Source organism: Nelusetta ayraudi, unplaced genomic scaffold, assembly GCF_046127955.1.
Source record: "Nelusetta ayraudi isolate G7.1 ecotype Tasmania unplaced genomic scaffold, CSIRO-AGI_Nayr_v1 ptg000017l, whole genome shotgun sequence".
Lineage (NCBI taxonomy): Eukaryota > Metazoa > Chordata > Actinopteri > Tetraodontiformes > Monacanthidae > Nelusetta > Nelusetta ayraudi.
In genome coordinates, this window is record NW_027466067.1 from 8670869 (window position 1) to 8694297 (window position 23429).

At 44.6% G+C, this 23429-nt stretch overlaps 3 protein-coding genes across 3 annotated transcripts; 2 read left to right on the top strand and 1 right to left on the bottom strand.

Moving 5' to 3' along the window:
- Positions 1-1021: 1021 nt before the first annotated feature.
- aurka (aurora kinase A) lies at positions 1022-4738 on the top strand. Its single transcript, XM_076025234.1, has 9 exons — positions 1022-1351; positions 1603-1668; positions 2345-2678; positions 2760-2802; positions 2886-3077; positions 3418-3556; positions 3722-3870; positions 4007-4181; positions 4260-4738. Exons 2-9 carry the CDS (start codon positions 1606-1608, stop codon positions 4440-4442), a joined length of 1278 nt encoding a protein of 425 aa, XP_075881349.1. The 5' UTR covers positions 1022-1351; positions 1603-1605; the 3' UTR covers positions 4443-4738.
- A 637-nt stretch (positions 4739-5375) lies between these two features.
- On the top strand, positions 5376-7264 carry LOC142887521 (tubulin alpha-1C chain-like). The gene is made up of 4 exons (XM_076025233.1): positions 5376-5526; positions 5682-5904; positions 5980-6128; positions 6216-7264. The coding sequence occupies exons 1-4, from the start codon at positions 5524-5526 to the stop codon at positions 7191-7193; spliced, it is 1353 nt and encodes a 450-aa protein (XP_075881348.1). The 5' UTR covers positions 5376-5523; the 3' UTR covers positions 7194-7264.
- A 1358-nt stretch (positions 7265-8622) lies between these two features.
- Positions 8623-13451, bottom strand: slc32a1 (solute carrier family 32 member 1). The gene is made up of 2 exons (XM_076025231.1): positions 12471-13451; positions 8623-11253 (listed from the first exon to the last, which is right to left on the bottom strand). Exons 1-2 carry the CDS (start codon positions 12861-12863, stop codon positions 10066-10068), a joined length of 1581 nt encoding a protein of 526 aa, XP_075881346.1. The 5' UTR covers positions 12864-13451; the 3' UTR covers positions 8623-10065.
- Between the last annotated feature and the right edge of the window lie 9978 nt (positions 13452-23429).

The following is a 23429-nucleotide window of genomic DNA, read 5'->3' on the forward strand; positions in this document are numbered from 1 at the left end:
GTCATTTCTATGTTCTATGAAAGACGTCAAACGGAGCACAGTGGAACTTCAATGTGTTTTTTTTCTGCTCTGCCAAGACCAAACATTAATAAAAAAAAAAACAAAAACACTTATTTATTGCTTTATAGCTGAAATGTTTGCGGAAATTAAACGAGTTTTATTGACACCATATATTACGTTGCACAGTTGTTTGCTTGGCAAATGACTGTGACCATAGTTTGACTTTTGTAACACTAATTTACTTAAATCAGAAAGCTGCTATTTATGTGGTGCTGATGATGTAAAACTGTGTCTTTGGCTCTTTCAGAGATCATACGTAAACACAAAGCATAGGTCTTTAATGCCATTGATGGTGGAGAGTGGATGTTTTAGTTTCTTCAAATATCTGTGTTTGTTTTTGTTTATAGACATAACAAATTACAGCTGTATTTATGTTTTTTGTTTTGAAGTAATAAATTGTGGTAATCGGTTTCATCCTATTGTACAGTTTATGAATTTTGCATTTTGTGCCTCTGGAAAAAAAACCTAGAATGTGTTAATAAAACTAAATATTAAATCTTGTTGATTAAATTGTTGATCTATTCCATTGTCACATTCTGCTTTTTCCTTTTAAAATCATCCAGTCATTATGATTTGGTTCAGCTTTTTGTGTTTTATAAATAACAGAGCCATCATTTTTAGGTGTATTTTGACGTTACATGTCTAAATTAAAAGACACATACCGCCACCCAGTGGTTATATGGTGGTCATACAATGTCCAAAATGAGATTCAAAGTTTTTTTTTTTTTTTTACTTGTTCATCCAATCACCAGACAATATGCACTTTCACCACTATCTGAGATATGTATACATACACACTAAATAAATCGTAATTGGTAAATTTACCATATCGAGCTCTGGAACCGGCGTCGCTGACGTGATCGTACGTCTTACGTCATGCCAGCCAATCACAAGCGAGCAGAGTCAATCTTCACCCAATGGGAGCCCGCGCTGTGTTTAAAGGTTGTGAACGGAGGGACGTTTGAAATTAAACAAGCGGTGGTAGGAACTACACGCACTATTCCCAGTGGTATCCACGCTATTTATTATTTTGTTAGTTTGGTGCGACCCGGGCGTTTCTGCTTTTCCCGACTGCTTTAGCACACCGCTGTTGTGGGATTTAAAAAAAGTTCTCTATCTTACCAGTTTCCACTGGTCATTTATGTCGCCTTAAGCGTCTGTCTGCCTTTGTCGGCTACATGAACACGCCAGCTAGCTGTTAGCTAGAGAGCTCGAGCTACTTCTCTGACAGCGACGTGGGTTTTTTCTTCTTCTTGACATTATCGCTCAACAGCAGTGATAACGCATTAAGGTAAGTTCGTAAATCTACAAAACGTATGATGTTTGTTCTCCTTGGATGCTAAAACAGCTAGCTTGATCGATACTTGGTCGTAAGAGTCCCACTGTTCACACAGCTTTATTAGCCATCGGATCGCTAACGTTGGATATGGCTAAATTGAACCGTTTGGGTTAACTGGTTTTGTTGTCGTTGTATTTCCGATATTTTCATTTCGATTAACAGTCGAGTAAACCCACCAGTAAAACCCTTGAATTCTTATTCAGAAAATGGACTCTGCTGCCAGGCTCAAACATGTAAAGGACATGAAGCTGCAAAGGCCTGAGGTGAAGGTGAGTCACGCAATACTCTTGACCACAAAATTGTTACACAATGCAAGTTTGTCTCTCACAGATGGCGAAATACTTTGCCAAACTGTCTTTTTTTTTTTTTATTATCATTTTTTCTATTGCATACTGTGCTTTCAAATGTAGCAGGCCTCAGGCATTATGAGGTACTCTCTTGAATTTAATCCAAATGGCAAAGCTGAAAAATGTCTTGCAATGAACTAAGCCAAATTTACAGTCAACGTTTAGGGTATATATTGCTGTAAATATACTGCTCAAAAATATCAAGGGAACACCAAAACAACACAATGTAACTCCAAGTCAATCACACTTCAGCACCATTGGCATTTGGCAGAGAACATCAAAATTGGCAAATTCGCCATTGGCGCGCTGTGCTCCTCATGGATGAGAGCAGGTTCACGCTGAGCACGTAACCAACGTCTGTTCACAGACCCCCATAGGATAATAATTTAATTTTATGTTGATCATTTTTATGTTTGTTCTCAACACATTCCACTGTGTGATTAATAAACATTTTCAACTGGAACATTTCATTGATTGTTATCTAGGATGTATTATTTTAGTGTGTCCTTTATTATTATTATTTTTAGCAACATAGTTTCTCCGGCTGATATACTGACGGATGGAACAGCCAGTATTTGATTTCTCTGTGCATTTACAGGGAAATGGAAATGGGCCCAAACGTATTCCGGTGTCACAGCAGGCGCAAAAGAGCGCTGTCACACCAACTCCTCACCAGCGAGTCCTCGGTTTGTCAAATGGACCTCAGCGCATTCAACGGCCTGCCAGCCATCAGAAGCCAGTGGCTCATGTGCCTGCTGTTAAATCCACAAATAACACTGATCAAAATGTTAATCCCGTTGCTCGGAAAGGAAATCCTGCCCTGCAATCCAAACATTATTCGGCTGAAACCCATCCCAAGACAAACGTCCCCAAGGTGAACCCGGAGCCGGCTAAACAAACATCAGAATCTGCAGCGCAGGAAACGCCGCAAAGTACGTCTTGTACATTGTCAACGTTGACAACCTTGTGGCTGTAATGGTTGAAACCTAAAATATTGCCTGTCCTTTTCTCAGACAAACTTACCATGAATGATCGTGAAATGCCCTCCGCGTCGAAGTACGTCTGTCGCATTTCACACAAATCTGCAAATCTCCTGGGCCGCCGCTTCATTTTTAACTGCGCCTTTTCTGCTCCTGCAGACAAAAATGGAGTCTGGAAAACTTTGACATTGGCCGCCCCTTAGGGAAGGGTAAATTTGGCAACGTCTACCTGGCCAGGGAGCGTCAAAGCAAGTTCATCTTGGCCCTCAAGGTTCTCTTCAAGAATCAGCTTGAGAAGGCCGGCGTGGAGCACCAGCTCCGGAGAGAAGTGGAGATCCAGTCCCACCTCAGGTAGGAACCGCCTGCTTTTGTCGATAAGACTTCATGTATGTTCAGTGCACATCGTATTTAGGCTATCCAGTTGCCATGTTAGTTTTAGTGTAACTTACCCACTGTACTGCTGCCACTATAGCAACTCCAGGACCTAATGCCACCCGCCCAAGATGCCTACAACTCCTGTCTAGTAGTGATTTACTGGCATGTAATGTTATAGGCACTTGAAAAATGTGTTGATTACTTTAAATTGTTGTTTTTTATGGAATAGATCTTTGTATTTATTTACATCAAAGCAAGATAATCCAAAGATTTTATTTAGATTAATGACGCGCTCAACTGCAATGGTTTCTTCCAGGCACCCCAACATCCTCCGTCTCTATGGTTACTTCCATGACCCATCCCGTGTCTATCTCATCCTTGAGTTTGCCCCCAAGGGAGAGCTGTACGGTGAGCTGCAGCGCTGTGGAAACTTCCCCGAAGACAAAAGTGCCACAGTGAGGCCACTTTTTGTTTTTAAAGCTGATTTTAAAATAGCCAAGTTGCATTTTAATATTCTGACCTGTTTTGGGTGCATGCTGATTCGCGAGAGTGACAAGTATGAAGAATTAGAATCTTGTAAATTTAACTTTTTTTTCTTTCTGTATTTTCTGTATTTTTAGTACATCATGGAGCTGGCTGACGCCCTCAACTATTGCCACTCAAAGAAAGTGATTCACAGGGACATCAAGCCAGAGAACCTGCTACTGGGCGCCAATGGGGAGCTGAAGATAGCCGATTTTGGCTGGTCTGTTCACACACCTTCCTCACGGTATGAGCATGAGCTACCGGTTGTCAATATGGTGTCACCGTGTCCCGATGCCTTCTGCTTAGGCTGTCGTTCTATTTCTGTGCTGTTTTATATTTAAGTTGAACAATGCCCTCTGTGCACCCCCTTCGCCCCCCAGGAGATCCACACTGTGTGGAACACTGGATTACTTGCCTCCAGAGATGATTGAAGGAAAAACCCACGATGAAAAAGTCGACCTGTGGAGTCTGGGTGTCCTCTGCTATGAATTTTTGGTCGGAAAGCCGCCATTTGAAGCAAAAACCCACGAAGAGACCTACCGCAGGATATCAAAGGTACGGGATATCCTGGACAGATGCATCTTTTCCTTAACTTGTCTTTATTTTCTAAAACCATCGCTCTCTGCTAACCAGGTGGTGTATACCTACCCTGCACATGTTGATGTCAGCGATGGCGCAAAAGACCTGGTTGCCAGGCTGCTGAAGCACAACCCAATGCACAGACTGCCTACTCAGGGAGTACTGTCCCACCCCTGGGTGGTTGCAACCTCAACTAAGAAGCTAACTACCAGAACCATCGAGCAGTCCGGCCAGTGAATCGCTTTGGACCCCTTGCTCCCAACATGTCGATGATGTAGCACAGCACAAGAATGGTTTTAGGTGACATGTAAACTCCAGGGTGCATTTTCTTTTTCCTAACATTTCCGAATCTGCTTGCGCTGCCTTGTCGACTACAGGATGGATTCATTTGTTGTTGTTTTTTTAAACCAGTCATCTTGAACCACTCTCTATTTCTCTATTTCCACATTAATGGCATGCTGTTGCCTGTAAATATTTCAGTGTTTGTGTAATAAGATGTATGAGAATTTTATTAAAATTTATTTTATGTCTTATTGTTTGTCATTAGCTAAAGGGTTTCTGGCAGGGTTGGTTGTGGCGGTGGGTTGGTTGCCACTCGCTAAAGTTGACGGGGGGGTGGACATTAACTCTCCCCACATATCTTCAGTGTTCATCTAGAGCTGATATTGTACCAGCTACTTATTTTTCTGTTGATAAGTGTATTACTGGAATGATTCTGTCAATGATTTATCAAAGCGGTTGTATGTGCAAAATTAGTCAGAACAGAATGTGTGAGGGTGTCTGAAGATCAAAGACCTGCAACACCCTCTGACCCTGGGTGCTTCACTGAGGATGTGTCCAAGCTGCACCTTCAAGGTGTTTAGAAATATGGAAAAACAACGCTCCTGGTTTTGAAGTGTTCTATTTCTATTGCTCCTGTCTTCATATGTAAAAGCTTAATTGGGCCCGTAGTGGTAAAATAACATCTGATATTAAATGTTATATGAAATTAGTTCAATTTAAGATTGCTACTTCTATTATGTTAAAACTGTCTACCCATTGGTATTTTTTTTTTTCTATTGTTCATTTTCTCACATCAGTTTTCCCCTTCATTAGTCCAAACAATAAACAAACTTCAAAGTCTTACAACTTTAATGCCAACATGCTAAGATTAAAGCGAGAATTCTAGATAACTGCTCCAGAAGTAAAATTCAATTTCAGAAGAACTAATCCTCTTCTTGATGTTCTAAACAATTTTTTTTTTCGTTTAGACCAGCAAAGGTCGTTGGTGCTTCTTGCACCCGACTTTGAACTTGCGCAGCTAACTTTGTCTGGTAAAATGGTGGGTATACGAAATAAAATTCAAAAAAATAAAAGACGACATTAGACACACTAGTCTTTTAATAAATCTTTATGTATGTGTAAATGATGGCAGATCCATCTTCATTTCAGCTGTTTTAACTACAGCATGGTAACTTTTACCACCTTGCGTTACAGCGTGAGAGTATCTCGATTCATGTTGGTCAGGCTGGCGTCCAGATAGGCAATACCTGCTGGGAGTTGTATTGCCTGGAACATGGGATCAAGCCAAATGGGAAGATGCCTGGTTGCAAGATAATTGGAGATGGAGATGATTGTCACAGCACCTTCTTCAATGAGAGTGGAACTGGAAAGCATGTCCCGAGAGCAGTTTTTGTGGATTTGGAGCCAACTGTCATAGGTAGACCCAATGATAAATTTAACAATAGAATGCTTACCGAGTTGGTCACTGTTTCATTTATCGTAATCCTTTCAGACGAGGTGCGTTCAGGGACCTACCGTCAGCTGTTTCACCCTGAGCAGCTGATCAGTGGCAAAGAGGATGCTGCCAACAACTACGCCCGTGGTCACTACACTGTTGGGAAAGAGATAATTGACCTAGTTTTGGACAGGATCCGATTACTGGTAGGCAACTGTTAAAAATTTAACTTCAGATCTACAAGTCACTTGATATTGAACGTCTCGATTGACTCACTGTCATACTTCTTCCAGGCTGACCAGTGTTCTGGCCTTCAGGGTTTCCTTGTGTTCCACAGCTTTGGAGGTGGCACCGGCTCCGGTTTCACCTCCCTGCTGATGGAGCGTCTGTCCGTCGACTTCAGCAAGAAATCCAAGCTGGAGTTTGCGATATACCCATCTCCTCAGGTGTCCACCGCTATGGTGGAGCCCTACAACTCGGTCCTCACCACCCACACTACCTTAGAACATTCTGACTGTGCCATGATGGTGGATAACGAAGCCATTTATGATGTCTGCCGGAGGAACCTTAATGTGGAGCGTCCCACTTACACTAATCTCAATAGGTTGGTCAGTCAGGTCGTCTCCTGCATGACTGCTGCCCTTCGTTTTGACGGTGCTCTTAATGTTGATCTGACAGAGTTCCAGACAAACTTGGTACCTTACCCTCGGATTCACTTTCCCTTGGCTACTTATGCTCCAGTCATCTCTGCTGAGAAGGCTTACCATGAGCAACTCTCTGTGTCAGAAATCACAAGTGCCTGCTTCGAGCCAGCCAACCAGTTGGTGAAATGTGACCCTCGCCATGGCAAGTACATGGCCTGCTGTTTGCTGTACCGTGGTGATGTGGTTCCAAAAGATGTCAATGCTGCTATTGCCACCATCAAGGCCAAACGTACCATCCAGTTTGTTGACTGGTGCCCCACTGGCTTCAAAGTGGGCATCAACTACCAGCCTCCCACTGTGGTTCCTTATGGAGACCTGGCTAAAGTCCAGAGGGCCGTATGCATGCTGAGCAACACCACAGCTATCGCGGAGGCTTGGGCTCGCCTGGACCAGAAGTTTGACCTGATGTATGCCAAACGTGCCTTTGTCCACTGGTATGTAGGTGAGGGTATGGAAGAGGGTGAGTTTAGTGAAGCAAGAGAAGACATGGCAGCTTTGGAAAAGGATTACGAGGAGGTCGGAACAGATAGTCTAGGGGATGAGGAGGAAGATGAAGATGAGTACTAAGAGACATGAGTGTTTTTAAGTTGCTTTTGTAAATAAAGCTTTTCTGAAACAACAGTTTCAGCTGAAACAAATGTTTGAAGCTTGTTTGAAGCTTGGACAATTTTTGGACCTCTTCAACCAACTAGAAATCTTTTAAGTTGAACATACATTAGATGTTGTATTGCTGTATGAAGACCCAAAGCATAGTGCAACAAACATATTTTTTAAAAACTCCTGGGGTAATATTAAACAATGGCAATACAGGGTCAAAAGGCCCTTTTTGTTTGCAAAAGCATAGTTTACAGAAATATTTGGCATTATCAGTTTTCTGTTCTAATTCGAATTGTACAACGAGACACTGCCCCGTTCAGGCAGCAGAGGGCGACAATATGTAAGACTTAATTGTGTATTTCTCCAGCGGCATTATTCTCGCCGTAAAATCAGGACCCTCTCAACTTAAACGTTAGCAGTAATAGAAGTAGCAGTAGCATGCTAAAGTTCAATTGTGACGAATTGAAGCCAGAGCCTTTTAGCGAGGAAAACATGCACATGCTTAAACCGTATGTATCCGTACAAGCAATGAAAGAAATGTCGGTGGATTTCTGCATCATCAGAAATAGGTTTGGCCTTTTATTAGACTGCCTTAAAATGAGCAACACCTGGTGAGGTTTTGTGTAGAACGAACTGCTGTGTAGTTACTCCATTGTACGCTTGGTGGCGCCACAAGCACAGTGATGCCAGTACAGCAGCGGGGTGACTATGCAGAAGAAAAAGGTTCGACGAGCCCTTGATATCGGTCATACCGGAAGGTTTTTTTCTTCTTGTTCATCGCTGAAGTGTGACGATATGTTATTTACACTCGTTTGTTCAGTTCTTGTCGATAGTAATTGGTTGTATCAGGCGGGGTTGTTTGCTGCTGTTGGGTTTTTATCTTTAAACGTCATGGTCGGGCCTATTTCACTGTACTCACGTGTCACCGTTAAAAACCAGTGCGGCATTTGCAAGCCGCAGAGGAAGTGTTTGGATTTTTCCGCATCCACATGCAAGTCTTCGTTGCGTGCCACTGCCAACCACGAATGTGGCTGCATGCGTGAGCTGAGCGCCATGCTGTGAGGACGTAGGGAAAAAAAAACAAGAAAAAAAAAAAAGAATAGAAACACGTGTATTAGTACGGGCCAGGTAGCTTTTTCGTTCAGCATATGGACATTAGCCCAGTCAGTGACTAAACAGCTTATCCAGATGTTGTCTGCGCGGGGAATCAACATGGGGAAGGAACAGGTCGACCAGAAGGCCCGCCTGCCTGCAGCAATAAAGCTTCCCCCCTTCCTGCATGCTTTGAATGTCTTTAAAGACAAATTCTAGAACTACATATTAATCAACAAAGTCAACGTTTAAGAACGAGTCTGTCTTAAAAAATTACATATTTTATAAAATAACGAATGCAACTGTATCCATTTTCTGTCTTTTATTATTAGAGAAAAAAAATACATGTTCTGACCATTTTTCGTTTACATAAAACCACACACATTTTTACAATATAATTTCACTTGTTTCTTTATTCTTAATATTAATTTCACGATATATGATAACGACTTTGAGATATACATTCCATCTTTTTGAAACCACAGTAACACTACACATACGGTTTGATAACATTTCCACAGAACCCATTTGATTGCACAGAATGAAAAATGTCTGTATGCACATTTTCCGTTTAAACGAGCTCTCTCTCTCTCTCTTTTTTTTTTTAATTTTTTAATTTTTTTTAAATCTTAAGATATCCAGACACCGAATTTCCCGACCAGGGGGATTTATTAGGTTATTGTTTTCAAAACAGGCCACACATTGTTCAAGTATGATGAAATTAATTGCGGTTAAACAATTATGCAGGGTTTCAAATTTAGCGTACCCTTCTAGCGGGTCATAAAATAAAATCCAAATGTTAGAAATAACACCATAGCATTAAGACATATAATAATCGAAATTTGCATTTTTTTATTTTTTTATTTTAACATCTCATTTTTTGTATGTCTTATGTGTCTGAAACATCATACATTCAATGCATAGTTTGTATAGCTGCTGTGTAATTTGATATTTTGCATCTATTTTCAACGTGGGGTTTAAATTTCCTCTTCTCTAATGAAAAAAACACATTTATATATAGCGTTCACGCGTTTCTGCTGTTGGTTTATTGCCAGTCTTTAATTTTTCAATTCTTTTTTTTTGTTTTTGTTTTAATTTCTGGATATAGCACAACATTCACTGCCCACTTTCAATTCGAAACAAAAAAACAGCAAAGAGAGCGCCATTTAAGCTTGTCTTTTAAATCACCCTCGAATCAGCGGTCCTCGTTAAATCACGTCATTCCATCAAAGTACCTGTTCGTCACAAACGTTTACATGAAGCGAACTCTCGCGGGACGGACGGCCACGCGAAAGACGAGGCACGGGGCCCCCTTTTTTGCCATTTGTGTTAATAGTGTAAACGTCCACTCCCCTGGAAATGTGTGTATGTACGCAAAGTTTTTTCCCCCCGCCCCTCGCATATTTATACAACAATATTTCTCTCTGTATGCGGCGTGCTCAAGATCAACCAAACACGCGCGTCCCTCCTTCGTCCAGTGTGTGTTCCCGCGCGTGCATGTGTGCGTCAAGTGCGCAACATTTTTCTGACTGATGCAGGGACTTCTGCGCGCGCGCAAAGAAAAAAAAAAAAAAAAAAAAAAAGACGCATGAAATAAGCGGAGGGGGGGAGGGGCTGCGCTTGTTGGGTCGGACGTTTGTTTCACATTATTTATTTATTTATTTTTTCTTCCACTAAAATGAGAGGCGGGGTGGGGTGGTGGGGCGGGGAGGTTTGCAGATAAGATAACATCTAATTCCAGCGAAAGCATCTAGTCTTCAACGTTTTCCCTGAAGGCCTCTATGAGCCCCTCCATGGAGTGGATGAAGCCGGATATGCTGCATATGCCCCCTATTACGAAGATGGCCACGTCGAAGAACACCTGGTGCCACTGCAGCTTCCTCCACAGCAGCTTGAGGTGGAAGATGCTCGGCAGCAGGAAGCACAGGCCGGCGCCCGTCAGGCTGCCCGTCAGGCCCATGAGCAGGGCGAAGTGCGGCACGTAGATGGCCATGAGCAAGGTGAACACCACCAGCAAGCAGCGGAGCGTCAGTCCCCAGGACTTGAGGCGCCCGTCGACCCCGTAGCAGTTCGGGAGGTAGGCACGGCCGCTGTCCTGGAAGAGCGACTTCTCCAGCACCTCCACGGCGGCGAAGAACGGCAGCGGGTACGACAGCAGCGCCTTGGCCACCAGGAAGATGTTGACGACGGCCCGGATGCCCCCTGGCAGATTGTCCGTGATGACCTCCTTGGTGGCGTCGGCCCAGGTCAGGTAAGCCACCAGGGCGAAGAGGCCCTTGAGGATGCAGGCAGCGATGTGAGTCCAGTTCATCATGCAGTGGAAGTCGCTGGCCCGCTGCATGTTGCCCTCCAGCGACGGCAGGAAGATCTGCGAGGTGTAGCTGAACACGATAATCCCAATGGAGATGGGGAACTTCTTGACGTCTATGTAGAACTTGACCTTGTCCCAGGCCCAGTCCCTGGCTCTGGAGAGGCAGTAGGCGATGACCAGGACGTTGATGACAAAATGGGCCAACGTGCACAGCAGGCTGAACTTGGAGACGGCTTTCAGGTTCTTGAGGAAAGCGCACGGCAGGAGGGCGGCGGTGGCCAGGATGGCCCACGACTTCTGGGATATCGGCATGTTGGGGAAGCTGTTGTACATGAGATTGCCGCTCACCACCACGTACAGGATGCAAGTCATCACCAACTCGATGATCTGGGCTACATTCACCACGTGGCCGCCCAGGCTGGGGAACCTGGGCGCGCAGCAGGCGTTGGCAATGTCCACATAGGAGTCCCGCACGCGGACCAGCCGCCCGTCCTCGTCCTCTTCGTACAGGCAGGCGATGAGGATCTTCCCCGTGTAGCAGCACACCACGGCGGCGAAAATAATGAGAAACAGTCCGAGGTATCCGCCGTGCAGGATGGCGTAGGGCAAGCCCAGAACAAACATCCCCTGCGAACGAAGGCAAACGCGCATGGTTAAAGGGGCCACCTTTAGGAAAACGCATCATGACGGTTCTTGAATTGTGGTTTATTTTGATTGATTTATTTCAATTATAATATAGTGTAAAATATATATATTTTATATATATATTAAAAAAAAACCAACAACTCTAGGCCCTGAACTTGGAGGCCCGACTCCTTAAAGCGCCGCTCGCTCTTTCATGTTGTGGGTATTTCCACATTGCTCAGAGTGCATCCGCCCGCCTCTGACGTCACCACGCGCCGGAGGAGACACAGACTGTGACGTCACGGTGATTGCCGTGACTACGGCCCCCGCGACGAGGCTTGAAAAGGATTGCGTCTAGGGCTTTTTTGTCGCAGAGCCTACACACACTGGGCTGAGCTCTCGAGCGAAACGCCGGCGCAACGCAACACACAACCGCATCCCCGCCTGTGCAGCCCCCCGGTGTCATGGCATCGTTTTACACGTGGTTATTTTCATTATTATTTTTTTTTTTAAATTTAATTATTCTGATTTTACTTTGATGCGATATTGAAGAAATGATCACAGGTCGTTATAAATGACTCATGTGGCGCAGTCTTTCAGATCTGACATTTCACCTGCCGTTGCTGCAAATTTAACAGATTTCTTTTTTTTATATGTATATATCTATATATATATGTATATGTATATATATACATATATATATATATATAGAGAGAGAAATTCGTAAATCACGAAATAACGATGCAGAGTTTTGCCTGCGCAAAAGACGTTTTGAGAATCATTCCGTGGAATGTTTCTTTGAGAAGATATCGCTGACGATCGCTTATCAGAGGCGCGCATCAGTGACTCTGGACATGAGACAAAGAGGGGAGGAGGACATGGGGGGAGGGAGGAGGGGTGGGACGCGGGACGAACGATCACCGTAACGCCTTTTGCTGTTCTGAAATCTCTGCACTTCATCAATATAGGGGTGGAAAAAGACTTGTATAAATAACTTAAACACACACACACATACACACACACATACACACACACACGCACACGCACACGCACAAAAAAGTTACTGTGAAAGGTGCGTCACAGGTTGAATGTCAGACAACGACAGGTGCAGAGACGAAGGTATGAATTCTGACAAGTCTTTCAGTATCACGGTGAAGAGTTTCACCGCTGCGCGGAGGAGGCGGCCAATTAGCGCCTCCGTAATCCCGCTCAATTATTACCTGGATCGCGTTCGTGACGTTCCAGCCCGCCTCCCACGCGGTGATTTTTGGCTTCTCCTCGGACAGCTCGTTCGACAGACCGCCGTCCTTGGAGGCCGACGGCGGCGGACCGGTGCCGTCCCTCTGGTAGTGGCTGTCCCCGTCCATCGTGGACTCGTCCCCGCCGCCTTCGCCCCCCTTGCTGTCGGATGTTAAAATGTCCATTTGCATGCCCTGCCGGTGGTCGTAGTCCAGGTCGTCGCAGGCGGCGAAGCCCAGCCCCTCCTCGTCCGTGGCCGCCTGGAAGCCCATCTTGGCGAACATCCCGCTCACCTTCGCCTGGGACTTATTGGACACGGCGGTGGCCGCGTTTGACAGTTTATTAGAAATCTTGCTTCTGATTAACGTCGCCATTTTTTCTGGTCTGCGGCTCAATTAGCGATTTTTTTTTTCTGTCGTTCCTCCGGTAAGTTCAAAAAATAATAATAATGAAATTGATAACCCCCTTCTGAGCTGTGTTCTAGCTCTGGATTCTCCGCATCAGAGGAAGTGAAAGCCGCGAGGTGGTGGTGAGGATGAAAGCGCAAGATTCTTTTCTCTCTCTCTCTCTCTCTCTCTTTCTCTCTCTCTCTCTCTTTTTTATATCCGATTCTCGTTCAGCCTGCTGCCGTCGATCCTCCCCAGGTTCATTTCACCTTCAGACGTCGCTGCTCCTCTTCTGCATCCTGCCGCTGCTGCTCTGATGCTCGACGCACCTATTCGGTCTACAGAGGCGGTGCGGCGGTGTGCGCAAAAAGGGAAAAAAGAAGCCGATTTTACGCACGGGAGGGGAGAGAAGGGCGAGCCACAGGTTTTCGCGAAGGGGCCTATGATATCGCCTTCTTGCGGGCTATGAGGTGACGCGCGGCGTTTCCACGAGCTGCTTTTCGGGGGTTTTCAGGTGCCTTCACTGATGCCAATGCGGTACCATGGAGCCCGAGGGGGGGGGGGGGGAGGCAGGGAGGGAGGCAGGGAGGAGACACGTGTCCTCATCAGCCTGCCAATGCAAAGCACGTCTCCGGCCCTCCCAGTGGCCCCCACCAGGAGAAAAACGGGAGAGATTTGCTGCATTTCTAGGGGAGGTGCTTGTAGTACCCCCACCATCCCCTCCAAAACCCATAATCCATAATACCTCATCCCAGCATCCAATGACATTCCAGCGGCCCCGAATCTTGCATAACTTTGCGCGTATAAAAGGAAGATGGAATTTGGTGGAAACATCAACTCTGGAGCAGATTCCACGACACCTCGCAGCATTTGTTATATATATATATATATTTTTTTTTTTTTTTTGTCGAGAAAATAAATTGAATGTCTTTCGATTGGAGGCGGGCGCAGAGTTTCGGTAACAGTCCGTGTGTTTGTTTCTTGGATTGGATCGGGTTTTAAAAAAAATATCGCGAGGCGTTTGTTGATGAGGGGAAAACATTTCGCGGTTGTGTTTTTTTTTTTTTTTTTTTTTAATATCTTTTTTTTTTTTGTCTTTGCTAAACGATGGTAAGATGACGATTTCATACGGGCTTCATTGCAGGCCTATCCAGTGTTTTATTTGTCCTCATTTGTAAACGTAAAGTTTGATCCATGCTTTCATTCCACCGGCTTTATTTCCAGCGTCCATTCAGGATTCTCATTCATCCGTTCAGCCATTCAGCGACTTTGTGTCTGGACATGATGTGACAGTCTGAGACAGGGCGTCGTTTTCCCTTAAGGAAAAAAACGAGAGAAAATACCTAATATTTGATCTGACGTTATGTGCAATTTAAGTGTCGTTTTTTTTTTTAAACGTGAAAAACACTGGTTTGATATTAAGAATATTTTCTATTTTACTGACTGATAATGTCGTTTTTTTTAAACCCTACATCCTTTAAAATACTGAACATTTTTGACTCCACCGAATTAAAAAAAAAAAAAAAAGAAGAAGCAATCTTTAAGAAACCATCCTCCCTATATCGTAAGGAATCGCATCCACTCCCACCCTCGGCTGACTCTCGCCGCAGACATTCTGCGAGTGCAAGTGATTTCCTGAGCGGCCACTCCAGACACATTGTTGACACCGCCTTGTCAACTTCGGTTCGTGTCGGCCATGTTCACTGTTTCCTCGGGCTGTTGTATCAGAGTTCATCACCAGGATACACAGCTGCGGCCTCGCTGAGCGGAGGCATCCCGTGGCACGACGCAGCCACGCAGGCGGCTTTTTACATTTCTCCCCGAGGGTGAAAAAAAATAAATAAATCCTACAACGCAGCAGAAGTACACACGCAAAAAAAGAAGCTCTGAATCGTGCTGATAATTATAAAGAGCAACAGCCGCGTGAATCAGCAGGAGAGCCCAAAAGAGGATGGGAAACCACATATCTGGGACGATTGATAGACACATTAAAAAAAAAATGTTTTCTCTTGAATACACCAAGCAAGAAAAAAAAATATACGTGGATTAAAACGTCAGAGTTTTATTTCAATCTTAACGTAATAGTGTCTTTTTCTATACCAAGATGAAACGGGTTGGGACAGGCCTTGGCTGGAACAATAATAATTAAAAAAAAAAATTAAAAAAAATAAAAATCACGGACACACCGCTAATTCTGCCGCTCTCCTGCCAACCGTGCTGCTCGTTTTCTTTGAGGATTTTCAGCTGCGTGCGTTTTGAGGGGGCGGAGGAGGGAAAATGGCTGCCCGCGTGCCCCCTGAATGAAAGAGTTAATGACACGGGCTGTTATCAGCGGGCTGCAGGCAGCCCTCCTCTGATCGCCGCCCGCTGTCTGTCTGTCTGTCTGTCTGATGCAGCGGGCGCCGCGGGATGAAAAGAGCAGCGCGGTGACACCCGGGCGGCCAGCAGGTTAGAGCCGCGGCGCACCTCCGCGCGACCCGCTGTACACATCACAACGGCGGCGCGCCATCATACACGAGGTGACAGCTCTCACTTTGGAAGGCCTCCCGGTGCGGTGGTCACGTGGTGCTTTGTGCGCACCGGCACTACCGAACGTTTATGAGCACGAGGTCAAATCTCTATTCAAATCTCTATCTATCTATCTATCTATCTATCTATCTATCTATCTATCTATCTATCTGTCTGAAATTGCTTTACTGGCTTTGCACTAACATAAAGGTTCCTTGGGCCTTTTGTTTTCTAATATTTATTTTTCTAATTATATTTGCAATAATTCATATATTTATTACGACCCCATCGCACGCGGAGCTGCGACTCGCAACCCTCGCTCCGCACGGGGGAGTAAAGTGATTTTCCCCGCTTATCACCCATCATCATCAGTCACCAGGGGAGGGGTGGGGGTGGGGGTGGGCAATCCCAGGAGGACCCTCGTCTCTGTCGCCGCAGATATGACCAATCAAAGCTCCTTATCTGCCGCGTGTCTCACCCCAGTGCACCCACCAGCTATACGGTGGATTTCGTGTTTTCTCCACCAATAATCAAAATAAAGGCACCGCGATCTTACAGTGTCCTCCAATGTACCCGCACCCCACCACAACTCCACCCCACCCCACCCCCTTTCGAGTCACCTACATCCTCCCCCCCGCTCTCTCTCCCCCATTTCTTCCTCCTCGCTCCTTCTCACCCCCCGGCTCTCCGTTTTCACATTACACACATGGGTGAGCTGGCACACGGTCCTCCGTCTCGGTGCAGCCCCACCCACCCACCGAACCCCCACCCAACCCCCCAATCCTAGCAATAAAAATAACAAATGCACAGCGTTCTCCACCAAGGTGAGAGCCTTTTTTCTTTCAAATCTTTTTTTCACATGAGGAAAAATATATATACAGTAGGCCTATATACGTCTCGTAGACGTTATACCTGAAATCCACAAGCTCCTTTAGTGATAGGAAGTGATGTGTTTTTGTTGCACCATGCACCAAGCAGGCTAAACCGGCTTTTTGTGGAGTGGTTGCCGGCAATTATGTCCGCAAAAAGACTTTCATTGTGGGCTTCCATTACCTCATCCATTAAAGGACTTCAGCGGGACGAGGTAATGACGAGGTGTGCGTGCGAGACAGAGATGGAGAGGGGCCAGAAAAAAAAAAAACACCCGAGAGAGAAACACATGAATAACAATAAAATGGAAATGTAAAAAAAAAAAAGAAAGAAGAAGAAATCAAGAGAGAGAATTCACATTCTCGAGGACTGGCTTTTAAATAAATAAATCAATGCACCACATTATGTGTCATTTAACCCTCGACGGCCCCGCTGCTGCGTCCCCCCCTCTGCCAGGCCGGCGAGGCGGAAAAAACAGCAGCTCGCTCCTCAATTAATAAGGGACACAGAAAAGGCACTCCGGGCTCTCTGGGGAGAGCAGGGGGGAGGATGGGGGGGAAATTAGCCCACATCAGGCTAATCACAGGACCTCAGAGTCCATTAACATTTGCATCACAATCACAGGTGTAGCCGCGCCGTGCGCGTTATCGACCAGACTTGGCTGCACTGAGAGGAGGTGGCGGAGCGAGCGGAGAGGACAAACGTGTTTCAGCCAGGGCAGCTGATTTCAGCACCGCGGACAGCGGTTGTTTCCGTCGACCGCCGTCTCCCCGCATCGCGGACGGGGCTTTGAATTGAGCTCGTATTGGGGCTCGCTGTTGAAAAGAACAAAGGTTGGATGGAGGAGGAATTGAATGAAGTGTTAAGGGGTGATTTTTTTTTTTTGAGCCAATTTTCATTGGTGTTTTCTTGACAGTCATCTGGGGCCAAAGATTTTATGTCTGCCCAGAACGGGATTAGGTATGAGACACGTTAAGCCTAATCAGGAAGGCATGACGAATGCGGATATACTGCAATACTTTCATATTAATTGCAAAAAAATATATAAAGCATATATATCCTGAAGTAAAAGCAGCCCACCCATTAAAAATGTATATTGAATTGCATTTCAAAAATAAAACAACTCATTATTTCCGTCGTTTGATCCAAAAACAATGCATTTCCAAAACATCAACATTACGCTTTGACTTGAACTCGGAATGAAACCCACACCCAGTTCTGCAGCGACAGAGTGAGCGTCCAGATCCAGGTGGCTGCAGTGGCAACGCGTAAGAGCCTTTTCATTACCCATAATGCGCCAGTTTAATGGCTTATTATGGGCTCCCGAGAGACTTTTCACGGAGATGGTTTTGTACCAGACCAGCACAATGCCATCTATCTATCTATCTATCTATCTATCTATCTATCTATCTATCTATCTATCTATCTATCTATCTATCTGTCTATCGCCCTCTTCGCTCCGTGTTGTGTGTTTGATATGAAACGCTCCCCAGACGCCGTTTTGCTGTTAACCCACGGTGACTCCGCTCTCTCCATCAACCTCTCACGTCCGGCTTGACTCTCCTGCTGCGACACATTAACATTGTAATTGCCTTTTTTGGAGCACAATAAACGGAGCTGCTCCTCTGGGACGTGCACGGCTCCGGGGCTGGTACAAAGCTACGCCATCGATTTTCCCCACATGCTGGCAGTAAATAATAATAATATTCTATACAATGAAAACCTCACAGGTCTGGGAGACACGTGGACCTGCGTGTTTTCCAAAGCGTTTCTGTTCCCTGCTGAACATTTTCCCGACGAGGGTATCTTGTGCACATCTGACACGTGCCTGCAGGGCAAATATAATTGTGGCATAGCGCGGAGCTCATTATTGTTTTAAATTGCCTTTTAATGGCTGTTACTCTCTGCTCAGTTTATTTATTTATTTATTTATTCTAGCTGCCAGAAACTGCAAGTGCAGCATGTGCGAGTGAGTAGACCAGTGAAAGTGTCTGAAGTATTGATCAGCACTGGAAAAATCATCAATATCTTTCACACCTAATCCACCATAAGAACTGCTTCCTTTATGTGCGTGCGTGTGTGTGTGTGTGTGTGTGTGTGTTTGTACGTGCGTATGTGAGCGAGTGCACGTGGATGCATTTGAACACGTGTGGTCTTGCCAGTCAGGGCTGAGTCAATGAACTAGCAGCGGCTGCTAAACGGACGTGTAATGGTTTGTTTCTCATTAAACTTTTATGTCACAAGAGTGGCGACATGTTGACAGCTCTCACAGGGGACCCCCACCACCACCACCACCGCCACCGTGTTTGAGTCACTGACACTTGGACTGAGGTAGCACTTGACACACTCCCAAGCCACACTGACTTTCAGAAGACTGGAAAATAAATAAATGAAAAGATGCTGGATGAGCTTGTGGGAGGAGGATATGAGGGCAGCAGTGACATGCAGTGCAGTTTTCTGAGCTGACTTGCAGCCATGCAGCACATGTAAAAGATTTATAGACTGCTGGTTTCTTGTTAGAAAAACCAAAGGTTAGTTAGGAAGACTGATTAATCATTACTTTGATGGAATATGATATATATATATACATATATATATATATATACATATATATACATATATATATATATATATATATATATACATATATATATATATTTTCATAGCACAGCTGAAAACAAAGACGTTGTGCATGTGCATTTATTTTTTATTTCAAAAGGGACAAAAGTGTGCTTCCTGTTACTGTCCAAAGGCAATAAGGTTGATCTTTGGACAATGAAAAAGCAGATGGGAAGACATTCTATTTTAAATTATTGGTGACAGTAATATGGCTTGTTGGGAAGAAGAAACTCCCAGGAAAGGCAAGATGTCTAATTTTCTCTGTAGTTTTGGATTGAGAGTTTGTCTTTTTCAAATTCTACAGTACATCAGTTGATGTTTCATTCAAGGCTATTAAATCAATGCAAAGATTTATTTTATTCTCTCAATGCAAGGCATGTTTTTTTGTTTTTTTTTAAAGACTGGATGAATAGATGGGATGGAAATAAATATAGTCTAGTCTGTCTGGGAAATCCCCTCCGTAAATTAGCATCGAGTCTTTGTTTATTCAAAGCTGCTTTTTTTTTTTTTTTTTTTTTTAATATAACTCATCCATTTCCTCTCTCCCTCCAGTCTGAATGATTCATTGAAATGCACATCTTGTTTGCAATTGACTACATTCACGACCTGCTCAGGGCTTTTTGTTCTGCCTCTGTGATGTCGGCAGGCCTTCAAACAGCTTTGAATTGAAAACACTTTGAGTGCTCAGAGCTGGATAAAGGCAACCGCTGTGCCGTGTGGCGTACAGGTTTATGAATAAAAACCAGGCGCGCTTTGAGAGAAGGGTTTTTTCCCCCCTCCCTGTCCTCCCATCCCCCACTGTGGAATCGCACTATCATTAACCGCTATTGTCAGTAGCACAATCAAGAGCAGGGATAGAGGGAGAGAGGGAGAGAGAGAGAGAGAGAGAGAGAGAAACTCTTAGCACTTATCATGAGCTCCGCCACGGGATCCACATAAACACGCACAGCACATGCGCAAGTCACACTGGGAGATTGGATGTTACTATTGATTTGTGGCCTGATGTGTGAGACGCCACACAGATACAGAAGCCACGGCGACAAAAGGTGTTTTTTTTTGTCTTTCGAGAGCTGTAATCGCTCTGCCAGACCAGGCCAGCGGCTGCCTCTATATTTAGACGGCAGTTCAATAGAGCCATAAAACGGTTTGAAACAACAAAATGCTTTTCCACCAAAGGAGGCCGGTGAAGCAGTGTGTAAAAACAAAAGCATGAAGGTTCTGAAATGAAAATGTTTTCACTGCCATGTATTTTGTACCCACTCTGATCTTATTGGTTCATGAATATGCATTTTTCACGTTATTTGAAACCATCAAATCCATGTTAAAGTGAAAACCAAGGCTGCTGGGCTTCAGATAGGTCTGACGTAGTTGGATCCGTCATTACTCCAAACCAAACTCTTAAGCAACAATTTCCTGTCTTTCCAATAACAGTTTGCAGTTTAAATCCATGATGCCATCTTGAGGTGTTTTTCTGTCAGACGGAGAACAAATAACAGTCGGGTTCAACAGAAGAAGTCACGGTCGTTGAACTCCAATCCCACATTGCAAACTATGTGTTCGGAGAAAACTGGTTCGAGAAAGCTGGTCATTACACAAAGCTGAAAGATCAAAACTGGCCAGACTGCTCAAACACTAATATTCAGCAGGGACTGAAGACTGTTAGAAGAGCTGGTAGACTGTGTTAATGAGCTGATGGTGACCAGGTGGGTTTGACTGCCGATGCAGACCAGTGCTGTGTCTCAATTCAGGGTCTGTGTCCTTGAAGTGCGCATTTTGACAGGAAGTTGCGTCATCGCACTGCGCGAAGGCTTGTCCCAATTCCCAAGGGTGCTTAGGACGCTCAAAATGCGTACTCGGAAATACGCACTCGTTTTAGCCGATTCCAAGGATGCACCGCTACTATCCTTCGCGTACTTGGGTATCCCATGATGCTTTGCGTGCTGCTGCAAAGCATCGTGGGATCCTGGGAAGTCAGCTGAAATTAGCGGCATGTACTGGTTAAGACACGACATATAAATCTAAATATTGAAGTTTCACATAAAGTATCCAGTTTTTAACATAGGATTTTATTTATTTGATCATCCAACGGCATCGTTAGATGGCGAACCAATGGTTAGCTTGATACTATAAAAACGTCACTTCCGGGGCTGGCCAGCCGGAGGGAACGGCGGTGACGAAACGAGGAAATACGCCGAAGGCCAGACCGTCCCGAGTGGTTACCGGGGAGGCGGGGTTTGGTCCGTCCTTCTAGGCTGGGAACTCTAAGAACGCTTCCTTCAGACGGAGGACACTCGGCCTCAAGGGTGCAGAACCTGAATTAAGACACAGCATATGTGTTCGGAGAAACCCGGTTAGAGAAAGCTGGTCATTACACAAAGCTGAAAGGTCAAAACTGGCCAGACTGCTCAAACACTTATATGCAGCAGGGACTGAAGACTGTTAGAAGAGCTGGTATACTGTGTTAATGACCTGATGGTGACCAGGTGGGCTTGACTGCCGATTCAGACCAGGTGTGGGTGTTAGATCACTGCCTGAGCTGGCAGAGTGCAGGCGGGTGGGGCCAGGAAACCAACAGGCAGGCAGGCAGGGAGGCAGGCAGACAGGCACAAACAAACATCACACTAGCAGAAATGTCTCTCGGGATCGTGTCGTGACACTAGCATGCTGAGCCTTTTGCTAAGCTAACTTAATGAGTTTAGTGTTAAAAGTAATCCATACCAAAGCTGGGTCGGCTCTGGAGACTTGCATAAATTGATGTGAAGAAGAAGAAGAAGAAGAAGAAGAAGAAGTAGAAGACGAAGAAGAAGAAGAAGGCCTTTATTAATCCCACTGTAAGGAAATTTGCAAAATTACAGCATCCACTAAAAATAAAATATTTCTAGGGTATAAATGGAAAAAAAAATAAGATATTTCCATCTTATGGAAATTTGAATTACTTACCTTTGATTTTAATATAAATAGGTCTTTATTGCACATTTTAGAAAAATGTAAAGCGGTTAAGAGGATGCATTTATTGAGTGCATTGTACAGGCTGATGGCCTGATGGCTGTACAGCTGAGTGCTGTGAATTAAGAACAGGGGTCATTCTGTTCAGCCTGTACCAAGCGTCGTCTCTCGAATCTCAAAATCATGGTTCAAAATGTGCAGGGTGTGATGATCGCTCATATCCGGAGAGTCAAGACTGCGCTGCGTAGACGATGACTTTGACCCTAATTGGATAATCTGATCAAAATCATTAGGAGAGATGTCGAGATGAGTTTTTTTTTTTTTTTTTTTTCTTTTTCAATAAAAGTGCTTAAAAAAAGTTGGAGTAATACTGTTTGAATGTTGAGTCAAGAGAGATTGTCAGTATAAACCAGGCCCCTCATAATAACCAAAACTAATACTGTATGCATGCTTTCCATTTGTGTTGTTTTGACTCCTTGTAATTGTGAAAATATCCCCTGCATGGAACAAATTGTCTCATCTGACAGACTCAAAGTGTGTAAATGGATCTTCTGAACGTCCATTTGTGGAAAACATGTGTTATATTTTGTTCAGCTGGGACTGTGCAGCTACTGGCACTGCCTTAACTGGCGTCTTGTCCAAGGTGCACATCCGCCGTCGCCCCAACACAGCTGGGGATGGACTCCAGAAGCCCTGCAACTGAAAGCAGGATAGAGTGGTGATAGAAAATGGATGAATCAGCTGATCACTTCCATGCGGCTCTGGATGCCTCCCACACAGTCACGACAGAGCGGGCAAACAGAACATGAGCCTTCTTCTGATGAGTTTTCTAAAGTTCATATCTGCCAGCTGCCACTAATAGGCCAATAGGCACTTAGGAGGCACAAGAAACACAATGTAACACATTGGGTGTGTTATATTGACAATTACAGCTTGGAAAACTTTAAACAACTGACATAAGAAACTAGTGTCTCAGGACCTTGAAGTTATTCTCTGAAGCAGCCCTGATTTGTACGCATCTCTCAAACATTTACTCCACATACACACACACACACACACACACACACACACACACAGACACAGACAGACTGAAAAGCTAATTTAGCTTTGCCACTCTCTGCCTGAGTTGTGCCACAGCGAGCTGTGTCCCCGAGGGCGCCGCGCAGTAACACATCTCATACAAGCCTGTCAATAAACCCGACTCCCTCTCACTCCCCTGTACGCCAGCCCTCGGGCTCCCTGCCTGTGTGTCTACATTTCAACACTGATTGCTTTCTGATCTCCCACTTGTACTGTTTAGACAGAACAGAACGTTGTGGAGGCCACGCTGGCCACATGGGCAGCAGGTCAAGTTATAGTCGCGCTCCAGGTCTGGAGGAAGCAGCCAGGCAGAGTTTGAGTTTAACTGAGTGCAACAAAGGTAAATCTGATAAATCAGTTTGGATATGTATATGTATATATATTTAACTATAGATTAAAAAAAAATACATTCCTGTTATCATTAATCATTTGATACCATTTGTTTTTGACTTTTTAAATTATTTCCACACTTCCAGTCCAATCAATCAGTTACATATTAAACAAAACACTTCTAGATGAAGACAAAAACAT

Coding starts and splice junctions, on each gene's coding strand:
- aurka (XM_076025234.1), top strand. CDS start 1,606: ATGGACTCTGCTGCCAGGCTCAAACATGTAAAGGACATGAAGCTGCAA. Junction 2,679..2,759: donor AGCGCAGGAAACGCCGCAAA/GTACGTCTTGTA, acceptor TCCTTTTCTCAG/ACAAACTTACCATGAATGAT. Junction 2,803..2,885: donor GAAATGCCCTCCGCGTCGAA/GTACGTCTGTCG, acceptor CTGCTCCTGCAG/ACAAAAATGGAGTCTGGAAA.
- slc32a1 (XM_076025231.1), bottom strand. CDS start 12,863: ATGGCGACGTTAATCAGAAGCAAGATTTCTAATAAACTGTCAAACGCG. Junction 11,254..12,470: donor ACGTCACGAACGCGATCCAG/GTAATAATTGAG, acceptor CTTCGTTCGCAG/GGGATGTTTGTTCTGGGCTT.
- LOC142887521 (XM_076025233.1), top strand. Junction 5,905..5,979: donor TTTGGAGCCAACTGTCATAG/GTAGACCCAATG, acceptor TAATCCTTTCAG/ACGAGGTGCGTTCAGGGACC. Junction 6,129..6,215: donor TGGACAGGATCCGATTACTG/GTAGGCAACTGT, acceptor TACTTCTTCCAG/GCTGACCAGTGTTCTGGCCT.